At 38.0% G+C, this 23,274-nt stretch overlaps 1 protein-coding gene across 1 annotated transcript; it reads left to right on the top strand.

Moving 5' to 3' along the window:
* The first annotated feature begins 785 nt into the window (after nucleotides 1-785).
* On the top strand, nucleotides 786-21,255 carry LOC145786357 (RNA-binding protein 25-like). The gene is made up of 23 exons (XM_082598001.1): nucleotides 786-950; nucleotides 1,252-1,295; nucleotides 4,124-4,261; nucleotides 6,282-6,362; nucleotides 6,797-6,904; nucleotides 7,653-7,710; nucleotides 7,876-7,967; nucleotides 8,319-8,381; nucleotides 8,818-8,994; nucleotides 10,259-10,342; nucleotides 13,765-13,892; nucleotides 15,071-15,205; nucleotides 15,373-15,562; nucleotides 16,237-16,400; nucleotides 16,725-16,875; nucleotides 17,531-17,674; nucleotides 17,798-17,869; nucleotides 17,974-18,112; nucleotides 18,359-18,464; nucleotides 18,723-18,854; nucleotides 19,163-19,289; nucleotides 19,755-19,853; nucleotides 20,966-21,255. Exons 1-23 carry the CDS (start codon nucleotides 881-883, stop codon nucleotides 21,104-21,106), a joined length of 2,643 nt encoding a protein of 880 aa, XP_082454127.1. The 5' UTR covers nucleotides 786-880; the 3' UTR covers nucleotides 21,107-21,255.
* The last annotated feature ends 2,019 nt before the right edge of the window (nucleotides 21,256-23,274 follow it).

Here is a 23,274-nt window from a genome sequence, read left to right as displayed (position 1 = left end):
GTCATAAAATTCTTTACAAATTTTGCAAAATACTATACTAACTTTTCCTTCTGTCCCCTCTGTTTCATAACCAATAGTAGGTAAATTCCACTTTTTAGCTATATCTTCTCTTCCTTTACCATGATTTATATTGGCAATGACACCGGTAAAGAACAAGCATTCGATGAAAGAATAACTTTTGCATAACAATTAAGCCAGTATTTATAAGGTTGCAAACTTTTTTTATAGTTCACATGAGCATTGTCAGCGCATAAAATTGCACCTGTTGTTGTTACGCAACCAGACGTCTATCACAAACTGCAATTAACAAAGCTCAACCTAAAAAACGTGTTAACCTATAGCTATTACTTACATGTATTCGACGTCTGTTGATGTTGTGTGGTCCGTTGTGAAAGCGGCGCGATCGTTTCTGATACAGCTGGACGAGATAACGGAAGGCGAAGCGCGATAAGGAGTAAATGCTAACAACAATTTGACGTCTACTGGCGTTGAATCAATGCAAATAGGGTGATATTTCTATAAGCGCCGGCGAAGTAGAAAGTAACCCAAATAAAAACATTAAGCAATAGTAAGATTGAATCAACCTCCTAGTCTGGTGTGGTCTGAGAAAATTCGGGCTATTTTTGTAATCTTGTGGTCCTTACAAGCGCTCGTGTGGCCTCGGCATTTTTATTGCCGAGGCTAATGTGCCATTCATGCATCTGCCTCGGCAATTGCCGATTGCCGAGGCTAATTTCGAAGACTGCATATGTACCGTATATAATAAAAGTATTTGATTAAGTGATCAGAAAATTAATTTCACTTTAACCAAAATAACAAGCAGTTGCCATATAGTTTTGCAACAAGCTGTTAAAAAAAGTGAAAACTAAAAAAGCTTGTGATGTCGTTTCAACCTGGCGTGCCACTGCCTATGACAAGGCCACTGTACGCAACAACTACAGTTCCGTCAGGTATTGTTTATTGTTTGAATTTTTTTTATTGTTACTTTAGGCTATTGTATTGGTTTGTGGTCAAAAACTAGACAAGACAATGAATTACCATATTTATTTGAGTACGGTAGCCTATTAGATAGTTTTTTTTTTCATTTGATGCAATATTTTTAAGAATTTGAGCAAAGCTGTTCAAAGGAAGTAATGTCATCCAGGCTGTTTACAAAACTCTTTTATAGTACATTTATATTTTAGTTGAGACAATTTTTTTTTCTTAATATTTCTGAGCTGTTGTCTGCAACTTTGTTGTATATTTTTTCAGGTACAATGATGGTTCAAATGGCACCTGTGCGGCCTGTGACTATGGTAAGTCAACTGAATATAAACAGCTTTTAAAAAATAAAATATTCAAATTTTTTTAAAGTTAAAATTAACATACTCATAAGCATAGTTCTTAATGAAAGATACTTCATTGATGAAACTAGCTAATTTCACACTGAGCAAAACTGGCACTCAAGAAGTTGCATTGACATGAACACCTGTAAGCACTAGCAACTGCAAGCTATCCACTAACAATACAACTCAACAATGGTGTATGTAAAACTGAGAAAATTGCGAAGATATGTAATGTAGACACAAAAGCACAATGCACCGATTACGTTTGCATAGGTCTACTCCAGCTAGGGATGGGCAATTCAGAATAATTCACTATTCCAGAATTATTCCGGTATACTAAATCAAATCCAGAATACCGAATTTATTAACTTCCAGGCTCCAGCAACGCAAAAAGTAAAAAAATTTCAGACACAAAAGCTACACAATCAAAGTAAATGTTTGTTGCAATGCAACACATTAAGGCATTCTAAATGACTGCCAGCCAAACAGGAGCAGTGTTGTCAGATGATGGAAGCCGCTTGGCACCAAAAAGTAACTAAAATTTCACCAGATATTTAAAACACCCTAAATAAAGCAATTTTGCCTAAAATACAAATAGTTTTTAAGACATAAGACACTGCCATCACGCATACGCAAACCTCTTGCAAAACGTTTTCTATACGAGCAGGGATTATTTGTTAAAAAATTGAAAAAACTTTCTCGAAAAAAATTGAATGGGGAAAATTTCACCAGATTTCACCAAAAAGTTATCTGGTTCCAAGGTCAAAAAGCTTGGCAATAAAGACCTCTAAATTTCACCAGCATTTTTTAATTTGATATTCTATTTCTCCATCTGGCAACGCTGAGCGGGAGCGCAGCTTAGTTGACGTCAAGCCGGCAGTGGAAAAGCATCGCTTGGAAGATGCTGATGTGGCAATTATGCTGAGATACTTTAGAGCCAACTCCTTTAGCAGGGGCATCTGCTCAATGTTGTTACGCCCACCAGTCAAACTATCGCAGAGTTGCATACGCACGTGGATTGAAAAAAAGCACTGCACGATTGTGCATGTGTACAAAGCGTGAAAAAAATTGCGCGCTTTGTTTCTTTGATTGCTCATGCGAGGGAGTGACGTAGGGTTGCATGCGCCGTGCCCGGACAAAGCGTGCAAAATGTTTTTGAAAGTGCGGAACTGCGGATGGTGTCAGTGCAAAGAAAAAAGTGAGTAAACCACACTTTTTTTCAATTCACTGGCTCAAGCTGACAGATTGCACAAGACTTAAATGTATATCTTTAAAACCGAATCTTATTACCCGGTTTTATTACCGTTTAGGATCCGAATCCTTCTGGATTCAGTATTCTGAATTGCCCATCCCTGACTCCAGCATGGTGCACGAGAACACAAATATATAAGTAATAAAAATATAGTGAAACTATTCACCAGGCATTTGATAATGATATATAAAGTGACTTGTAATCTTCTGGTGACTATAGGCTATATATCGAATACTAGGTTACCTCTTGATGTTAAGGATGGTACCTAGCTTATATTGCCGATGTTTCATCAGTCAGCACGACTGACTTTATCAAGGGGGCTGAACCAGGTAAATGCAACCTATTCAGTAACAAATGGCACAACACAAAAACATACTGACGAAATGAATAAAGTAACAAGAATCAGAGTTAAAAAATGCAACAAGATTACGGTACTTCTCAGTTTAATTGATAATGCAGTGATGCCTAAAAACGGCTGGCTACTATAATATCAAATTCAGCAGTCGAGGGTTTTTGGGCTGGTTTTCTTTTTGGTTGGCCGCATTTTTATAATTCATACTGTAATTTAGAAATATGCTGCTTGTTCTTTTGTTTTGCAACACATTTGTGAGTTTAGTCCAAGTGATTAATAATGTTTTTAATCGTGGAAAACATGTTGAGTTTTGGGTGTAGGTTCTTGGTAGATTTTAAAAAGATATAACTCAGCAACAACATGGTTTAAAAAAGTTACCTTGCTACCCAAACCCAAATTGTATTTTAAAAACACTTTACAATCCCAGCACTCAAAGTTTTTGTGTAAAATCTCACTACCGGTACCTACTCAGCTTCTTCATCTATTAGTATTAAGTCTTACACCACAGATCAACACTATTTTTTGCGACAGAGTTGTATATTGAAAGATCCCACTTGCTGCACTGGTAAGCTGGGAGCACACAAGAAGATGGTCGGCTATTAGGGATTTGGTGCCACAGATACATGTAACTGGGCCCATGTTGTAGCCCCACTTTACCATTGCAGATTTATAGGCTACTTGAACAGTTAAATAAAAAGTACTACTACTCTTGATAGTTGTATAATAATTTTCATTGCTGCTGCTATTAAAGCAAAGTTTATTTCACATGTCTTAAAAGTGCCTGAGAGCAGTAGCGAGTGAAGTAAATCAGGGTTGAATTCAAATCAATCCATTATGACTTAAACCATTGATTTAAAAGTCAATTGATGAAAAATTTATTAAACAAACCTTTCCATTGTTATTCCACAAAGAATGAAAACAAATTGCATAAACCAAAAATAGTTAGTTTGCAGCAATTTGTTTTCATGTGAATATTGATGTGATGTGTGTTCATATGTTTTTATGTGATAAAAATATTGCAAAATGAAAAAAAGTGCATACTGTGGTTTTAAAGGTTGAAAAGGGTTGTTGTAGTGACTGCATACCTGCATTTGCCATATCTTCAATTTAAACTACTTTACTATGAATTATGTGATAAATCATGTTTTAATTGGACTAGTTCATAACATTTTTCTTGCCACATCTGCCATACAGGTGCCTGTTTCTCAAGTGATGGTGAGGCCTGTGATGCGACCAGTGATCAGCCAATCACAAGGGTATGTACAGACTATACAGCCCCAGCCAATGCCCCAAATGATGACTAATCCAGTTGTACAGTCCAGCAATCAACAGGTATGCAGTAATCACAATCACCTTGATTTCTTAGTAAATTTATTCAATTTGGCTCAAAAACTGCTCTTCATCTCTTATACCAGTGGTTCTCAACCTTTTTTCATTCGTGGCCCATTTTTGTTTGCATAAAAGTTCTGTGGCCCATTCAATTTTTATATAAAAAAAAAAAACTACAAAAAAGGTTCATAAACAAAAGGCAACAGAACATATTTCAAAACAGATTATTTATTCATCCGACCATGAGATGAGAGATGCTTGCTCCTGAACATTATTAAACAACATATCAATTTCTGGAAGGGTTAAAGATAGCGCTCAAAAAAACCATCTTCCACTTCAAGTCGCTTCCGAGCCTTCGTTTTCATCTGCACCAAAGTGGAAACCCTGCTTCACATAAATACGTACTGCTGAAATGCAGCAGCATTTTTATACATTCTTTACCGATACGCTGATAAGAAGCACAAACCCTTGCCCAAAAATACACAGATTGATAAGGTCTCAAACATGTCTTTACAAGTACAGTTGTTTCTCAAGTCAATGAGCTCACTTTGTAAGTCGTCAAAAACTTTTTTATTTGGAATTGCAAAGGGGTTTCTCACCAGCTTTAAATCAACAGCAGATATTTCAGGAAAGTAGTTTAAACATTCTTTTCGGAAATTAACAAGATGTTGCTACATTTCAGACGATAAATCCAAGTTATCTTCAACCACAGATAAAAGGGTCTCAAACATTGCAAAATTTTACTATTCAGCTTTTTGTTTCCAGTTTTCAAGCTTTTGAACAAACGCATTTAGAGCGTTGATAAAGTCAAGTAGGCTACAGTTGTATTCCTTCTTCGTAGCTTGAGCTTTAAGCTACGAAGCTTGGTCAAATTCAATTGGTCAAAAATATCAACTAAATATGCAAGTTTGGACATTAAGGTACTATCCCTAAAGCAAGGTTCCAATTCGTACTTTCCTTGCATGTTCAGAAATTCTTTTAATACTTCCCGTAGTTCAAAAAATCTTGCTGAAACATTGCCCTTGGACAGACAACGGACCCGAGTTAAGTATTCAGCATTCATAGAGCATAATTTTCTGAATAGTCGTGTGTTTAATGCTCCATCATTTACAAAGCTAACCGTCTTGATAACTGTGTTCAGAACCTTTTGAAGAGATTCTGAAAGAGTTTTCGATACAGGGGCTTGTTTGTGTATCAAATGAATGATGACTAAGAACTTTACAACATACTACACATTGTTCTTTCTTTCTTATTTATCAAAAATTGATGTACATACTGAATGTAATTTTCATCAAACTTAAAGCCTCAAGTATTGTCAATTCCTCCCCAAAAGAATCCACAAAATAAACTGCTGCACGTACTAAAAAGCGGATCTGCAGAAGTTCAACAAGGCTACCACTTATAAAGATGGCTTAATTGTAACCGCAAACTAGTCTATTACATCATAAAGTGTTGTAAAAACTGAGTTGATGTAAAACTGTATGTTCCAATGATTAGAATGATGATTGCTACTTTGTAGCTAAAAACAGCAGCATCATTCATTGTAACTAAACAAACACACAAGTGTAAAATTGACTATAATGACAAAAATGAAACAAAACGTTTCAATAAATCTTTCAATATTTTAAATATGTCTGTGGCCCACCTCAAAATGCTTCTATGGCCCACCAGTGAGCCATGGCCCACTGGTTGAGAACCGCTGTCTTATACAATTGAATTCGCCTAATTTGTCACCTCAAAGCGATTAGAAAAAATTGACAAATTATACAAATAGGCCAAAACAATAATTATTATAATAATAATAATAACTTCTACCGGAAACGACAAGATGTGACAAATAAGGTAAGCTGACAAATTAGATGAATTCTACTGACAAGTTTGGATCAATGTTTAGAATAGTACTGAAGTCAACTGTGAGCTACCGTATCATTAAACAATGCTTAAAATAAATGAGCACTTCTGATCTACTGACAATGGTTGAATAAAGAAAAATAAGTATATAATGTACGGTATTTCTTCTAAGATATGGATACAGTCTTCTGATGTTCAGAAAAATGCTACTTCTGGAGCAACGACAGAAGAAGCTAAGAAAGAAAACGATAGTGTGAGTGTTTCTTGCATCTGGTTGTGAATTATTTTTGTGTGTTCCTCATCTTGTTTATCAGGGCACCCATCACATCAAACAATCAGTTTTTACTTTTTCTTAAACCTTTCTCTCTCACTTAATTGACATACTAGCAGATGAAAAGTGTGTGCTACAATCTCTTATACCAGATGAATAGTTGAATACCCTGTTTAACAGTGTTTATTATAACAAAATATATAGTCATATATTATACAACATGTTATTTGTTACTACATCGGTTACACCCAACATATTCTTTAATCTTTTTGATTGAATCTTTTTTGACTTACCGGTGCTTTACTTGTTTCAAACTCATTATATTGTGGTTTTATAGTTAAAATCAAGCGGATTTTTTCAGTTGCCATTTCTGTTGCACAACTTTTCAATCTAACCAAAAGCTTTACATTTTCCAGACTACCCAACAGAATAATTCCGACAATTCCAATGATCCCGCCATCACAGTCTTTGTTGGCAACATAACAGACCGTGCATCCGATACCTTGGTCAGGCAAATGTTAATGGTGAGTAATGAGTATCTTGATTATTACTTTCACTTACCATGTTATAACTGCAATTTTTCTGTGGCGTCGATGCATTAGTATGGTTTTGGTTAGGTATTTTTTGCCTATCTTGTATTTGTGCTCTCCTGATAACACAACAATGTGTTGAAAGGATTTTCCCTGAATTGTTTATGTTATGTTCATACATTTTATGCATAAAAAAGAATTGAATAGAAAATATGTTGAACCCATTGGCGTTACTCAGATTTGTATGTCTGTAGTACAGCAAATAGAGTATTTTCGCAAAGTTCTGGGGTAGGTTGCCATGACCAGAGAGCCGTTAACCAACGTATGTAGCATATTATGTTGTTGCCACCTCTCACCACTTTCAGGAGAACGGTTGGTTTTAACACAGTGGAGGGAAAAAATTTGTAGAATGACCGAGAGTCCAAATGGACTGAGTGGATGATGATGGTACAACAAAGTGAACTTTATTCCAAAGCTCTTTAATCCTGTCTTTAATGATTTAGATGTGAACCTACATTTAAATGGTTGTTAAAAATATTAAAGGACTGAAGCGATTATATTACTATTTTTCTTTTTCCAAACACGAATTTGAGAGCTTTGATTTCATTTTGGGCAACAATAGTGTCAGTGTTGCCCTATACTATTTGTATCGATATACAGAATATGCACTTTTTCATATGTGTTTGAGTTTTGTTCTGTAATTTCTCGTTAGTTGCATCAAAACAAGATTGTTATTTTGCAGAAATGCGGTTCAGTTTACACTTGGAAACGAGTGCAAGGCCCTTCTGGGAAACTTCAAGGTTGGCATAATTTTGTGGACAAGTATTAGCTGATTGAAATCGAAAAATGAGATATATTTGCGTGTTTGTATCGATTCCTACTGAAGAAATCTCTGTTTTGTGGTTTCTTACAAGAGTTCGAGCTTTGATAGTTCGTAATTAAACGAATCTTATTTGTGTTCTCAGCATTTGGCTTCTGCGAATACAAAGACCCGGAGTCGGCGCTGCGTGCCATTTTCGTGCTGAAAGACTACATGTTAGGAGATAAAAAACTATTGGTAGGTTAGATTATTTACCCAAGATCAGAGAAATTCAAACTTATGATATCTCAACATAACTTTTCAGTTTAAGTGCGTACTATTGGTTTGGCTGGTCAAAGGATCCTGTTCGGTTCCAAGTAATGGCACACGACCATTTTACACGGCACAGAAAACTTACATTATTACTGTGTCTGTTTGACATGTGCAGTTGGGATATGGGATAAGTATTCAAATTGTTTCGATTCGTGTCGGCATTGCAGTTATGTTCAGAATTTCTAAAGTCCACTGCTTGGTAACTGATTAATTTTACCATTTTGAAGTTCCTGAGCATGACAAGAGTAAGAGTATGAAATTCCTTTTCAATTTTAGGTGAAAGTTGACTCAAAAACCCAGGATCTTATCGATGAATGGAAAAAGCAAAAAGGGATTGCGGTATGAAAATTTTATGTCACATTCAAGCTTTGTGTTCAATGTAATCGTTAGCCTAAACTTATATAACCTGATGTAAAAAGCTGCTGTTTTGTAAATTTGCTCATTGTAGCTTTTTGCCGCCAAGTTTAGTGGTGAAGTCATCATCTATTTTACATGACCCGTTTTGATTGCCGTCGTGTCATGATTGCCGACAAAGTCAGTCTCCAACCCATGTGTTTACATAAAACTCAAGCTTAAAATGTTATGTATGACTTTATGCCAACCAAAAGCATTTACGCCTCCAGTTTTAGACTTCAAAGTTAACAGCTACATCAAAATAACTAAGTATTGGTTAGTAGTTTTAATGCAATAAAAGTGAGTAAATAACCCTTTAATGATTTAACCTATTTTATCATTCACTCTTTTGCATCATAAAAAAAAAACATTCCAATAACAGGATGACAAAGAATCTCCCAGTAAGCCTCCAGGCGTAGATGAGGTCCGTGCAGGCCTGAACGGTCTCATCCAGGAGTACGCCAGTGAGCTGAACGCTCCCAAACCTGCTAACGCTGAAAAAGAAGTGATGCAAATATTGAAACCTGACCCAACTGTGCGCGAGTCCCAAAACGTTGAGGTAATTGTCTCTTCATTGCATAATCGCGATGCTGGTCAATGGTGTTTGCAGAGATACTCCCAGTTTAGCTGCACATCATTGCAGTACATACATAATTGCATACACAGCACATCCAGTACATACACACATGCAGTGCTTTCATACATGCCATGCAGTGCATTGATACATGTAGTGCATTTATACATGTAGCCAGGACATACATAAGTGCAGCACATTCACATATGCAGTACATACATGATGGCTATCCCTCGTCTTCGAGGATGATGATCTTCACAATAAAGTCTTGCGAAGACGCTTGTGCAATGTGCGTGGTTTGATTATCGTGGACTTGATGGCGCACACTCAGCAAACACGCATAAACTTGACAAGACCATCAGCTTTGTCCAATGGCAAGACAAGCCAAAACGATTGGAGCTGGTGAGTGGTGACATGCTGCAGCCTTCATCCGCCTTCACATTCGTTCTTCTTCTTGCTTATGAGGCAGCTATTCAGGCAACATCTCCCAATTGTTGCATTAGTGCAATGTCTTCATATCAGGGTCTATGAGATCCACATGTTCTGCCGGTCGAAACACTGGACAGTGAATTTTCAGAACAGCACTGCTGGTGACGTGCGTCTCCTGTAGAAGAATAGCCGTTACTTGGTTGGCCTTCACTAGTTGAACTAAGATGTCGATTTTAGACTTGGTGAGACCTTCCACATTCAACTGCAGCAAAGTGATGCCTTCCCATACGACAACCGAAGTTGCCCGCCCTGAACAGCTATGAGACATGAAGGGTGGTGCATGCTCTGGGTCGGCATCACTCTGTGCGGGATGGAGCTCTGTGAGCTACAATTGCTGTCTCGACTTGTTGTCATTCGCTTAATTGCAAGAATCAATTACCAGGTCTCACCACAAGGAGGTTGACAACTTGAGCCTCGAGCTTGATGGAATTTATCCACCTGTTCGCCGTTGGGGTATTGCGTACATTGCAGTACATACATACAGTCATACATGCAGTACATTCATACACACAGTGCTTTCATACGTGCAGTACATACATACAGTCCTTTCATACATGCAGTGCATTCATTAATGCAGTACGGTACATACAGATAAGTTCATAAAGAAATGATGCCGCAGTTGCGTAGTTAAATCCAGCAAGCATCAGTATTTATTTACGTCAAACTCTTCTGCATTTTAAGTCGACAGACTAGCATCATCATTGGTGGACAATTAGATATCATTTTTTGTTCTCTGATAGACGTTTTCTCTTATTTGCAGGAAAACTTACAAGAGCTTGAATTAGAAGAAGACCAAAAAACTTTTATCAGCAAGGAAATTCGCTCCTTTCGTGAAACTCAAAAGGTTTGTGGAAAGTAACATCTAAGCTTAATGTCATGTAATTATAACCAATCTATTTTCTAAGTTCAACAGAGAGAAAAAGGAATATCAAGTTCTTTGAGGTTTGTACTATGATTAAAATCGATGCATTTGTAACTGTAGTTGAAGTAACATTTGTAATTTAATTTTGAGCAAATAACAGTAAAATTTAGTGGAAGTAATGACTTGGATAGTTTTCTCGTTCCTTTTCTAACTGATGTACCGCAAACAAAGGACAATGCTGGTTACGAAAGTGGACTTTCAACAAGAAGCAACGAAGATTATTGTCTGATTGTTTCTCTTTTGTTTCCCTACTTTATGACGAGGTTCAGCGAGCGTATGTCAAACTGTGTACTTTTATTTACATTTCTAGTTAAAACCGCATTGATTGCATTGTCTTTACGTCTATGGGAATTCTAGTTTACTTTTACAGCTAGTTGCCACAGTGTTACCGCGTCCTAAGGCGAAGATTTGAATTTTGGATGGCAAGAAAGTCAAACTTTATCTACTAAGAATGTTTTTAAGTGCATTGCCAAGACACAGTTTTGGAGGGGTGTCGAACCGTTGACCTTTTTAACTCAGATTTTCATAACATTGGGCCGTGCATTCGAAATTAGGGTGCAATTTCAATGTGTCATTGTTAGGACGAAAGAAAATTTTCACGAATGAAACATTGCCCTGCAAGTAGTTATGTGACGTGTGTTTCCTGACCGACATCACCTAATTTTGATGCATAGCAGTTTGATTCGATTTTAAAGTTTTTTATGCATAGAGTCTAGACATAATAGCAATGTTTTATTTGTGAAGATTTGCTTTCAACTTACGTTGCATTGAGGTGTGGTACTAAAGAAACTTCTCTCTTAGTGGGATGTCATCAACAGCCTAGTTCGATTTAGGAAGTTCTTGTCCTTTCTCATTATCTCGGCGCCTTCAGTTTTTTCTCAAGATGAATCAAAATAATGCTGAATCTCTCACACGAACTTCAGCATCTATTCAATTACTTCTGCGATAGTGCTGTTCTGCGATTTAAAAACAACTTTATGTAACAGAGAAGCATCGATAAAACATTATGTGGATACAATTGCAAAATGCATGCACTACAGACACATTGAGCTGCAGTTTTTTTTTATTTTTTTATTATCATTTTGTCGTTTTGATAAATGATCGTCGTCGTCGTGTGAGCCTCTGGGGCCGGGTCTATGGTTTCATCATCCATGACACGCAGACCTTCCATTCCGTTAGGTGGCTCTAAGATGGAGCAGTCATTGATGATGTGGTCTGCGGTCTGTTCCTCGATAATAATCGATGATAATCCCGCTTCTTGAGCAAAACCAGCTTAACGTCTTTTTTACCACACCTCAGTAGCAGCAGAAGCTATTACGCTTTTTAATTCATGCAAAAAAATGTGTGATGTAACATAGGAATTCTTTCTTAAGCCGTTATATTTCTAGTCGTGATTTACAATAGAGCATTCCTTACACCCTTATACACCGCCGCTTTTAACAGATAATCATACACTGTAGATTGTAGTCTTCAATTTTTTCTAAAGTCAGACTGGATTTCCAAAAAAAATGTACCACAATTCTACTTTAGTTACAGAATACAGAAATTAACATAAATTTGTGGCTTGAGCATAACCGACTCTTCAATTTACTCCTATAACTTGCAGCATCATCGATTAGAAAACAACATTGTTTTTCGTTCTTTAGCTAAGTTTAGGTAGAAATTTGTAATAAAAAAAACTAAAAGAGGTGCCCAGCCTCCATTCTTGGCTCTTCTACCAACTATGGCGAACTGCAAGGTGGAATTTTGATACTCTTCATGGTTCGCGCTTGAAGGTGAAATTATCATATTAGCCTTAAGGTGATTAGAGAACTGTGCACGCTGCTTGCGTTTAAATGTTACGAACATAACTATAAAACTTTAAACAAATACCATCTGTTCACTAGGCTTGATCCAAAGCATAATATCTTTTTATGGTCTGAGTGTATAAGTTAAACATGCTGCTTAACAAAACTAGTACTCATTTTTGCTGAAATATGGACGAAGGTTTTTGACACAGCAAAGTTCCAGCACAAGTCTTTTCTAAAACACCAACATATTTTTTTCAATCAGTTGATGAAAGGCTTGAGGGAAGCTAAGATACTGTTCCGTGGCCTACGAAAGTAGATGGCCTAAACACAGTGCACAAGCCTTCAGAACTAAAGGCCATCTATTTTTGTAGGCCTTGCACTGTTCTAATATAGATCATCATGCTGTTCCACGTGAAAACATCACCAAATTACTCTTGAACCAGTTTAAACATTGGTCTGTTAAGTCTACTTAAAAGAAAAAAAAATTAACTTTGTACGGCAAATTGTATTTTTGAACATCCCCAGGCTTATGCAAGCTAAACAATTTCTTTCTGTTTTCTGATAAGTAGAAAAACGAAACTTTATACAGGCCTTGATTTTAATTGTGGGGTTGATTGATAATTTCTTTTTCTACTTGCAAGAGACTCACCTTCCCAAGATAGTAAATAAGCTTATGATATGTCCCCTTCCTGAAGCAATGGTGTGATCTAAATTTAGAAGTTTCTCGAAAAGGCTGGCACCCCAACTGAAAACATGTTTTTGTCCTTTAAAAAAAAAAATTGTGCTGGAACTTTTTAAAATCAAGCTTTTACTTCTGAAGTCTAATATTTTAGTGAAACAAAGGTTTCGTCGTTGTGAAGATGATTAAATGGCTTCCTAGCTTAATAATAAAATTTGTAATTTTTACAGCTCGTTAAAATAAACACTGCTACTTTTTTTTCGTTAGTTTTAGGAAAGCTGAATTCACTGTTGGCTTAGCTTAATCTTTCCGTTGAAATTACATTACAAAACGCAATTTAACAGATTTCAGAGTTGCATTTTCTTGGCTTCAAGATACCAGGCCCTTGGATGCTACAATCTCCCAGAAACACCTTGAGGATAACCCATTTTATATGCTGGAGTAAAATAGATTAGTGTCAAGACTGATTAATATTTGCTTGTTGTGTTATTGATGTTTCTTTAAAGCTTTTGTGCATTTTATTTTCGTTGTGTGCGAGTTCCCCCTGTAAATTTCAACTTTAATCAACGAAGATGATAACGATGGCCGACTATATTCTCATGCTTTGAACTGATATTTCATCAATGTTTAGAGTTGAAATTAGTGTTTATTCCTATTTTTAAGAAGCTTTTTGCTCTAATTGTTTTTTGTATTAACCACATTTCTTGCAGGTTGCAATCGATTGGATTTTTTTGACATAATCATCTTAGTTATTCCTGCAGCAAAACTTTCGTTTTGCTGTTAAATCGCTTATTGACATAGATACAATGTACCATGAACTCACCAACAATCTTCGGACGCAAATTAGCCTCAACTAAATAAACTCCTGTTTACAGTTGCATGAGGAAAAACTAAAAACTCAGAAAGAGAAATCGTCTCGCTCTAGAGATGATAAAGATCACTCGTCTAAGGATAAATCTTCATCTTCCCGGAGTAGTCGGAGCGAAAGAGAAGATCGGGACAGGTGAGGTGTTCAATGAGAAAGACGCATATTCTTGCCTCCTTTGTCTCATACATCGGCACTGGTGTGAGGCGCAACATTCGGGTATCATTGCGCTAGGACAACTATGATGTTTCTGGACCTTTCTTTGAGCAGAAAGTTATTCTACCCCTGCATTATTATCATACACAGCTTATCATTCAAATGAGTTTGGTAAGGTCAGTTTCCGATGTGTAGTAGGAAGGGAACGATGTTCTCTTGCTTAGGTCCCGGGTCATATATCATTGATTTGATGTGCTGTTAAAATGGCTATTTTTAAGGCTTTCCACACTAGGTTGTGTTATTTTTAAAATGTGGATTTCCACCACTTTTTACCACGACATTTTTCGTGGATCTGTATTGTACCTCATACCATTGAAAGACGGCAATGACTGCCAGATGAGTCTTCTACAAGTCGGCAGTTGTGAACTATGCAAATAACAGTTGAGCATGTGACAACTGAGCTAACAACATTTCAGCAAGTGGCTGAAGTTGGCAAATGATGAGACTGAGCAAGCCGAAACTCGGCATGTCACAAGTCAGTAAATTCAATTTAGCAAGCGATGACCAAGGAAGTCCGCACTGAGAAACTACAGTAGAGCAAGTGCCAACCGAGCAAGTCCCAGCCGAGCAAGTCATGATGATAGAGGGTTTCTATCGAAATGTGTGGAATCTTGAAAAAATGTTCAAACATGCTATGGGATGCAAGCTGTATAAGCTGTGTTGCTTTTTACTACCAGTTCAAAAAGATTTCTTACACCACAGTTACAGAGACAGAGACAACATGGTTGTTATTAGTTGGTTCGAATTTGCTCAGTTAGAAATTGCTTGGGTGGAAACTGCTCAGTTGTAAATTGCTGTTGGGACTTGCTGAGTTGGCACGTGCTCAATTGGAACTCGCTGAGTTTAGACTTGTTCAGATATCACTTGCGAAATTAAACTTTTTGAGTTGTCGCTTTGCTGATCTGGTGATTGCGGACTTGATAGCCTACTAGCTGAAAACCTCATCTGCTGACTTGAACAGTAGCTGATATGTACTTGCTGAGTTGTCGCATGCCGAGTGATCTGACGACTGAGCTATTGCACCAGTACATTTTTACAGATGTGATCATACCCTTGTTTGTATTCCAAAAATAAATATCGCACAATTTCAAAATGTTCAGACGAGCCCGCAGTCCAAGGACCAGCATTCGTCGATCACGGAGCGCATCGCCTCCACCGCGCAGAAGCGATTCACGTCGGTCACCAATGATTCGTCGAAAGCGCAGCCGGTCCCCAGTGAGAGTGCCAATCAGAAGGTAACTTTAATTCCAAGCCATAATAGACTACTTGATAGCAAGCATCAGATCATATGATTGTGAGCTGAACTTAATGGTTTATATTTGAAAACTCTTCATTGCTTGAACTCTGTGTCTTACTCTTGTATGTCTTTGTGTTTTTAATATTCCGCAAAATAAATCCATAGGTCTCCTCCAAGACGGACTAGAAGTCCTCCTCCACGACGAAAGACTAGAAGCCCTCCTCCAAGACGAAAGAGAAGTTCATCTCGAAGTCCGATGCCTTGGAGGAGAGGTGAAGATGACGAAGATTTTGAGGCACATGAACGGCGCAAGCTTGAAAGAAAGATCAAGGAAAAGGAAGCCGCGTACCAGGAAGTGAGTCTGACCATGCAATGACAGAACTACCCAGACCGAAAATCACAAGTTTTTTTACATTGATTCAACGTCTAGACGTTGAATCAATGCAAAAAACGACTAGCAAGATCCCGAAAACGGTCGTTGAATTCGTTAACAACAAGGAAATGAATGAATGCTCGACTGTATCAGGGTATCGCACAGCACTGTGCTCTTGACAATAATGGTTGATTTTGCAATTATGACGCAATAATGATTCTAACTTTTCGTCCGGCTTTTTCCTTTTTTGTAAGAAAATGCTGTCTTGATTAATTTTATTTAAATGCAAGTCGAATTGATATGATTTCTGTGTGTCTGCGGCCCAAAAATAACATATTGCGCAACAACAGGCGCGGGCTATACAAAAACGTATCGCGGACCGGGCTTTGGACACCCCTGACATATGCCATGGCTCTTTTGAAATTACAAAATAGCGACTTCAGAGTACTTAATGATTGATTAGGAAAATTTTTTTTTTCTTGTCCCCGCAGTTTTTACTAGCTAGGGTTAAGTGTAATTCATGGAAGAAGTAAAAATTTTTGTACTTTTGGTTTAAAAACAGCTTATAGAGACGCTAGAGACTTCGCTAGAGACGTCCTTGACGAAAAAACTGTTTTCCAATATCTTGGCGTCTCAGACCAAACTTTCTTTATCAGCGGCTACGGCTTTACGAGGCACGCGAAAGGCGACAGAAGAGGCTTTTGGAAAAGCGTGAAGAGCGACAAGAGACCGAGCGAAAGGAAATGGTCCGGGAAGCCAAACGACTCCGCGAGTTTCTTGCCGATTACGAAGATGATCGCAGTGATGCCAAATATTACGTGTAAGTGGCATGGCTGCTATGTAGGTGCGTGTGTCAATCACCCAACACGCGTTGATTTTCGGAAGGGTATTTGGAAACATTAACAAGCAACACCCTTACATAGTTTGCGTTCGAATTTCATCTGTACATATTTGTGATAATGCGTTTCAGCAGTATAAAAACATTTCAAAGTTGATTTTTTTAAAACCCAACTTTCGTTTGCTTTCATGGACACGACACATAATTTTTTTTATCAATTTATTCTGTAATAAATAGAAGACTTTCATGAAAGTACATGGGAGCTTGAAAGTTGTATTTATTTTTTATCTTTCCATTACACTTCAGAGGGAATTCGTTGTCGAAACGACTCCGTGAAAGAGAGCGAGAGATCGAAGCGGACGACAGAGATCGCAAAAAGGAAAAGGAAGAAATAGAAATTCTTCGTAAACGCTTAGTAGAAGAAAATCATACCGACCCTGACTCTGCAATTGCAAAGGTAGCTTGATAAACATCAATGCAATTGTGTTAACGATAGCTTGGTGTAGTAAAACAATGTTATGTTTGCATGTCTTCGCTATCAAAGAAATTACTAACCCAGCTGGAAAGTCTTGCCTTTTTTATGATTTCAACGTTGCTAGACGACGAAACAATGTGAAATGGGCAACTTTACTTGGATGGGAACATCTTTTTCTTCATGGTCATTCATAAATGTAGCTTCTTTACATTTTGTGGCCAAGTCACCGTTGAACATGAGTTATCTCAGCCCTGTCTTCTTCAACGTGGTTTTTGTGTCTTCCTATTTCACATATTATCTTAACAACAATAGAATCGAATTTTGGTCTTGCAAAACAGAATTATACGAGCTATAACATTCAGCGAACGAACAACCACAGCAGCTCCACTCTATCAGAAGTGTTGTGTACTACCCGTTACGTACACCTCATCTATAAACATGAAATCGCAAAAATTATGTTTAAATGCGTTCCTTAAACGTAAACTCCTTAAACATCAAGAACTTATGCGTTCTTCTATGTTCATAAATTATATGTATTGTGATGTAAGTGTATTGTGATGTAAGTGTATTGTGTACCGTACCATTATTATAGAATCTGATTTGCAAATCAAGTTATTTTTCTCTGTTTCTTCTTCAGGTGATCGCCGAGAGCGACAACATCTGGAAGCCATTAATTGAGCCCGACACTCCTCCTCGTAAGAACACACCTCCACCCGCAACTAGCTCTTCATCTTCCGATGATGATGACGATTCGGGATCGGATGAAGACACAGATGCAGAAGTAAGATCAACTTTTTTCAATAAAGTAACGTTTCCTGCCCTTTCATATCCAACCTCTTTGTTTTTTGCTTATATTATTATTCATCGCAAAGAAGGCTCTTCTAACCTGCTTGAAAAATTTCAGAAGTCCGACTCTGATTCGAGTGATAGCAACTACAAAGACTCACCAAAGAAACCAGAAATGAAAAAGGAACAGGTGGGCAGTGGAGGATCACCAGAACGTTGCTATTTACAAGTTAACCCAGTTTGTTCGGATTGTAACCCTGCAACTGTGATCACTGATTGTTTTTTTTTAAACAGATGGTGGCAACACTGCAACCAGTTAAGGAGGAGCCGTTAGAGATCGCCCCAGTCACCAATCACCTGAACAAACCGATCGCTGACGTCAAAAGCGATCCGGTCGTCAAGATCGAATTTGGTTCCCGCTCTTCACCTGCCCGTGAGTGTTTCCATTTCATAATGTCGTAATACCTTTTTAATTTCAAGAGAATGTTTTGTTTTTTTCTGGCAGACGTTGTTTATTCCAACAGACTTGTGCAGACGTTGAATCAATGTAAAAATGACGGATTTTGCTGTTTGGGAAGTTAAAGGGAAGGAAAATTTGCTAAAAACTGTTGTACGAAATACCTTCTGTCGTTGGCGTAGGTGTCTGCAAACTTGTGTTGAATGTTGACTGTTTGTTCAGAAATGCCAAGTCAAACCGCTGCTGCCCTATCCCCACAAGTCCCCATAAAGACGGAGGCTAAGGCGAAGAAGGAATCGACACCGGAACTGTCAGCCAACATGCTCAGGTAATACATGACTTGTGTTCCTTCAATTTCACCAGCGTTTATTGCAGCCGCGGAGTGCGCTCACAGAAATGACGCTGATGTTTACTTTCTATGGCGTTCATAGTCGTACGCGTAAGATGTTTCGAGAAATCTCTGTGCTCACGTAAATTAAAGGAGTGCATGTTAATCCAGTTAACCGGTAAATTCGTTCTTTTCATCATCGTCTGCAGACGTTTAATTAGCGTAAAAAGAATTCGTGACGTCGTATTTTCTTCACAGCTCGAAGCGGCGCAAGCTGACAGTGTCGGACGTTTTCAATCAAGATGAAGAGGAAGACGAGTTGCCGAAGCGCCGAAAGCTTGTGCCTCTCGCCTACACCGACGAAGAGAGGAAAGCACTGAATCCAGCGAAGTGAGTGCACAGACTCAAACCAAAGAACGCTTTGTTGTTCTGTTACCGATCAGTTTTGGCTTATCAGCCTGAAATAGACGAGCCCGAATTCTCTACTCTTGGAGATTTTACTGTTTTCATGTAACAATGTCAAGTTTGATAACGTAGCTAAACTTGACATCTGATAAAACGTGCTTGAACAGCAGCTCAACGCTTCATTATTTCAGAAATTTTCCATACAATTATAAACTGTTATACCAGTATTGCTATTTTTGCACTAATTTGTGCAATTATGTCATTAACAAATCGATCTGTCTCTTCAATTTCAGGACAGCCGAAGACGAGCGGAAGTTGGCTGAAGAAAAAAGGAAATTGGTCCGGGCTTTGATTGAGCGCATTCCAACGCAAAAAGACGATCTATTCGACTACAGCCTGGATTGGTCCATGGTTGATAGCGTAAGTATCGCAACCACCGAGCTAGCGAACGTTTTTCCACTGTGACTAAGGCTAATTTCCGATGATAACAGCTGTTTTTTACATTCGAATGATGTGTTGTCTTTACTACAATTTGCCAAAAGCTTACAAAAGTTTGAGTGTCGCTCCTCTGTGACGACGACTCGACGTGGTATCATCCTTCACAGTGCAGCGGTGGTGACTGCCTTCATAAACAACCTCTTTGTGACTTAACATCATCATCATCCATTTGCCCTTCTGTAGTAGATGAGACCCTGAGTTTGGCTCGGCCAGTTTTTGCAGCCCTTTTGTCATGCTAAGCACAGAAAAAAGACTAAATCGACACACACTAAGTGTATCAACCGTTTTAAATGCTTTAGGAACGTAGCATGAGATAATGTATTTTTATGCTGCAGTTGTTTTTTTGTACCAACTGTTTGCGTTAAGCTACAGCTGTTTTCTAAACAGAGCCTCATGGAAAAGCGCATCCGGCCTTGGATAACCAAGAAAATAATCGAGTATATAGGTGAAGAGGAGCCCACTCTGGTGGAATTTATATGCAGCAAGGTGAGCCGACGTTTTCATTTCGAAAGTCAACCCGTGCGGTTTCAAACAAGAATTTTAGACCTATAGCAAAGAAAATTATCTCACTGAATCAGCAGCTACCAACTGCTGAATAAAATTTGAAAATTATTTTTAAACATTGGTTTTAGTGTAGAAAAAAAGTAAAAACTGATTAGTCTGTGACGTAGTTGTAAGTTTTTTTGTGACCTATGTTGATTAGATTCGCTCTCTCCTTGTGTAATGACTTGATGTCTTTGTGAGTGCTGCGACGTTAAGTTCTTTTACTCGGTATATCTTATGACGGTATCAAGCACGTCCTAGCGTTTGCGATTTGTCTTATTTTCACCCCTAGTCCCTCACTGTACTATGGCAAGGAGGTCCATTGTAATCCGCTTCAATGATTACACTGGTCAACACAACTTTTCTTGCATGGAGTTTTTCAATGGATTTAGGGTAATTTTGGGGTGCTGAATCCGAATCTGATCTCAGATTTATCCTATCACGTCAGGTTTGAGAGATATGATAACAGCAAATTGTTACTTTTGTCAAAAGTGGAAGATTTAACGTTGCGTTTATTGCACATACACATTGTGCTATATCCAGAAATCCAGGCCATGCAGTACATAAGTAGCTGAAATACACCCACCAACTATAATTTTGATACCAATTTGTTTTCTAAGCAACATTATTAACCATACAGTAGTAACAAGCTAAGAGGAAGGCTAAAAGTATAACTGACCCCCACCCCCGTCAATGTTTTGCATGAAAGCACAAAGATTTAAACAGGCCTATGGCAATGCTTGTTCAGTAATCTTATTTAAGCTTTTTTGGCCTGTCTAACACTAACCTTTCGTTATAGCACTGCATATGTTGGTGGTAAACGCAACGCCAAATCTTCCACTTTTGACAAAAGTAGCAATTTGCTGTTATCATATCTCACAAACCTGACGTGATAGGATAAATCTGAGGTCAGATTCGGATTCAGCACCCCAAGGTTACCCCAATTCAGTTCTCAAAGCCCATGCAAGAAAAAAAAATTTTTTTTTTGTTGACCAGTGTTAGATTTAAGCTGAAATACTAACATTTCATTTGTCGTTACTTGCAATACCTTGCAGATTATGACCAAAAGCAGTCCAGAGAAAATTCTCGAAGATATTTCCATGGTTTTGGATGAGGAGGCTGACGTGTTTGTAGTTAAAATGTGGCGCTTACTTATCTATGAAACTGAAGCGAAAAAAGAGGGTCTGACCAAATAGTTCGTAAATATGAAGCGCCACTTCAGTAGAGCTGTCCGTTTCGTCGCCAGCCGAGGTTACCAATGGAATATGGTAAACAGAATCATCTCTCGAGGATACTATTGTGCTTTCAATATTGTAAAATTTGTCAATAAAAGTTGGTAATTTGTTCTGTCGTGTGGGACTGTAGGCAAGGCCTCCAAGAGCCCTGCCGGGGCCCCCCAGCGTGACATGTCGCGTGATATCTCACCAATCACAAGCAAAATTTGCGGTGCGCGTTCTTACAAAGGATAAGTTAGGTTAAAGTATTAACACTCCATTATTTCACAAACAATGCACTATTGTAAATATAACTTTAAATTCACGGATACACACTAGTTATACACAAAGATAAAATGCTAAAACACTACATAGTGTAAATATAGCCTCAATAGCGTTGTCAGATATGGAATTCTGCCCTAATTTGAGAAAAAGTTTATAGCTGTTGAAAACGAAAACTTGTATTTTGGATATTTTTTTTAGTCCTGGGCAAACATCAAAACCCTAACCTTTCCTAACTCTAACTCTGGCAACAAGTGGGTAAAATTAGCCATTTCGAAGATAAAAATTGCAATACTATCCGACATGGCTGACATAGCATTGCATATGTGTGCTTACAGCTTTATATTAACATACAATACCATTTCTGACCTTGAAATCTGCAGAGACTAGGGCAGCCAACTTAGGATGAATGCATTGCTATTGTTCATGACATTAAGAAATACCAACTTCAATATAAGAAATACCAACTTCATATAAGAAATACCAACTTCAAAATATTAAATAAATTTTATGCAAAATTGACCTTAACACACAAATTTAAACATTTTATTGGCCCCCTGAACGCAAAAAATGAAAATATTGTTGTTCTAAAAAAGGGCATACCCATGAGGGGGCCCATTCAAAATACAAAACTAATATTCATACAAAAAACAATATTTTATGCACAATCAACCTGAGCACGCAAATTTAAACATTTTGTCGGGCCCCCCTAAACTCAAAAAATTGAAAACTCTGTAATTTAAAAAAAAGGCATAGCCTAGGCTACCAATAAAGGGGGCCCCGTGCGACATACGGAACTAATATAAAAACAATATTTTATGCAAAATCGTTGAAATCAATCTTTTTATCGCGTGGATTTAGACATTATGTCGAGCCCCCTTGAACTCACCGGGCCCCGGTGCAATGCACCGGTTGTCCCCCCCTCTTGTGGGCCCTGACTGTAGGTGCTTGAAGCAAAAATATTTTATCTCGAAACCGGATTTTTGTTTCAACGCAAAATTCCTTGTTTTTTTCGACACGGGCAGTAAGGAAGTTCGGTTTCGTTGTTCCGAGCGTGCGGAAATGTGCGTCAAGAATGAAGAGACGCACATAAACACTGATCTAACGAGTTCGAACAATTTCTACCAATAAGGCAACTGTCGTTCTGGGGACATCACATAAACTTACGGCTTGACTTGTTTTGCAAACTAAGCCATGAACAGCGTCACACCTTTCATGATAGGGTCGTTGCATTTGCTGGTGATAAATTATCATCCATTTTGCTTCAAAGAAACCTGGTCTTTATCCCGAAACATCAGGGTGATAAATAGTGCATTAAAAAAAACGCAACTGCTCCAAACACAAAATATATGTTTGAATATCACTACAATTCTTTCAGTGGTTATGAACCTCTTGGAGCATCATGGAAAGCTTTAGCACAGGGGTTCTCAACCTTTTTGGACTGCGCACCTCTCGGCGTCACCTGTGGGCTGAAACTTTATGGCGTCTTTTCTCGTTTTAGTTATAAATCTAAGTCAAACTGCATAAATTTTATATGTTTTGGATTTTGAAACAAAATCTATTTTCCATCATAAATAAATCAAAAGATTAAGTGGATTACAATATACTTTTCTTCGCATTAATAAGAGATGCAACTTGGCTGCCTTGTCAAGGCCAGCAGTTTAGTTCCTGACTTACGTAATCGCATACCGTATCATATTCACCATTAAGTTTGTTTCGAGCTCGTGTCTTCATACTTAACGACCGCGCCAGTTTTTTTTTAAACTTAATTGCTCATTTCGGTCTCGAGCACTATAGCCTAGAGATGCAGCGAACCCAAAATTTTTATCCTCACACCGCACTGCAACTGACTCATCTATCCGCGCACC

Source organism: Aplidium turbinatum, chromosome 17 (assembly GCF_918807975.1).
Source record: "Aplidium turbinatum chromosome 17, kaAplTurb1.1, whole genome shotgun sequence".
Lineage (NCBI taxonomy): Eukaryota > Metazoa > Chordata > Ascidiacea > Aplousobranchia > Polyclinidae > Aplidium > Aplidium turbinatum.
The sequence above is the reverse complement of the archived record's forward strand: the minus strand, read 5'-3'. Positions and strand labels throughout refer to the sequence as shown.

Excerpts from the sequence above, each read along its gene's own strand:
- LOC145786357 (XM_082598001.1), top strand. The coding sequence starts at position 881 with ATGTCGTTTCAACCTGGCGTGCCACTGCCTATGACAAGGCCACTGTAC. Across the intron at positions 6,905-7,652 it reads TGGTCAGGCAAATGTTAATG|AAATGCGGTTCAGTTTACAC; the intron begins GTGAGTAATGAG and ends GTTATTTTGCAG. Across the intron at positions 18,855-19,162 it reads AAAGCACTGAATCCAGCGAA|GACAGCCGAAGACGAGCGGA; the intron begins GTGAGTGCACAG and ends CTTCAATTTCAG.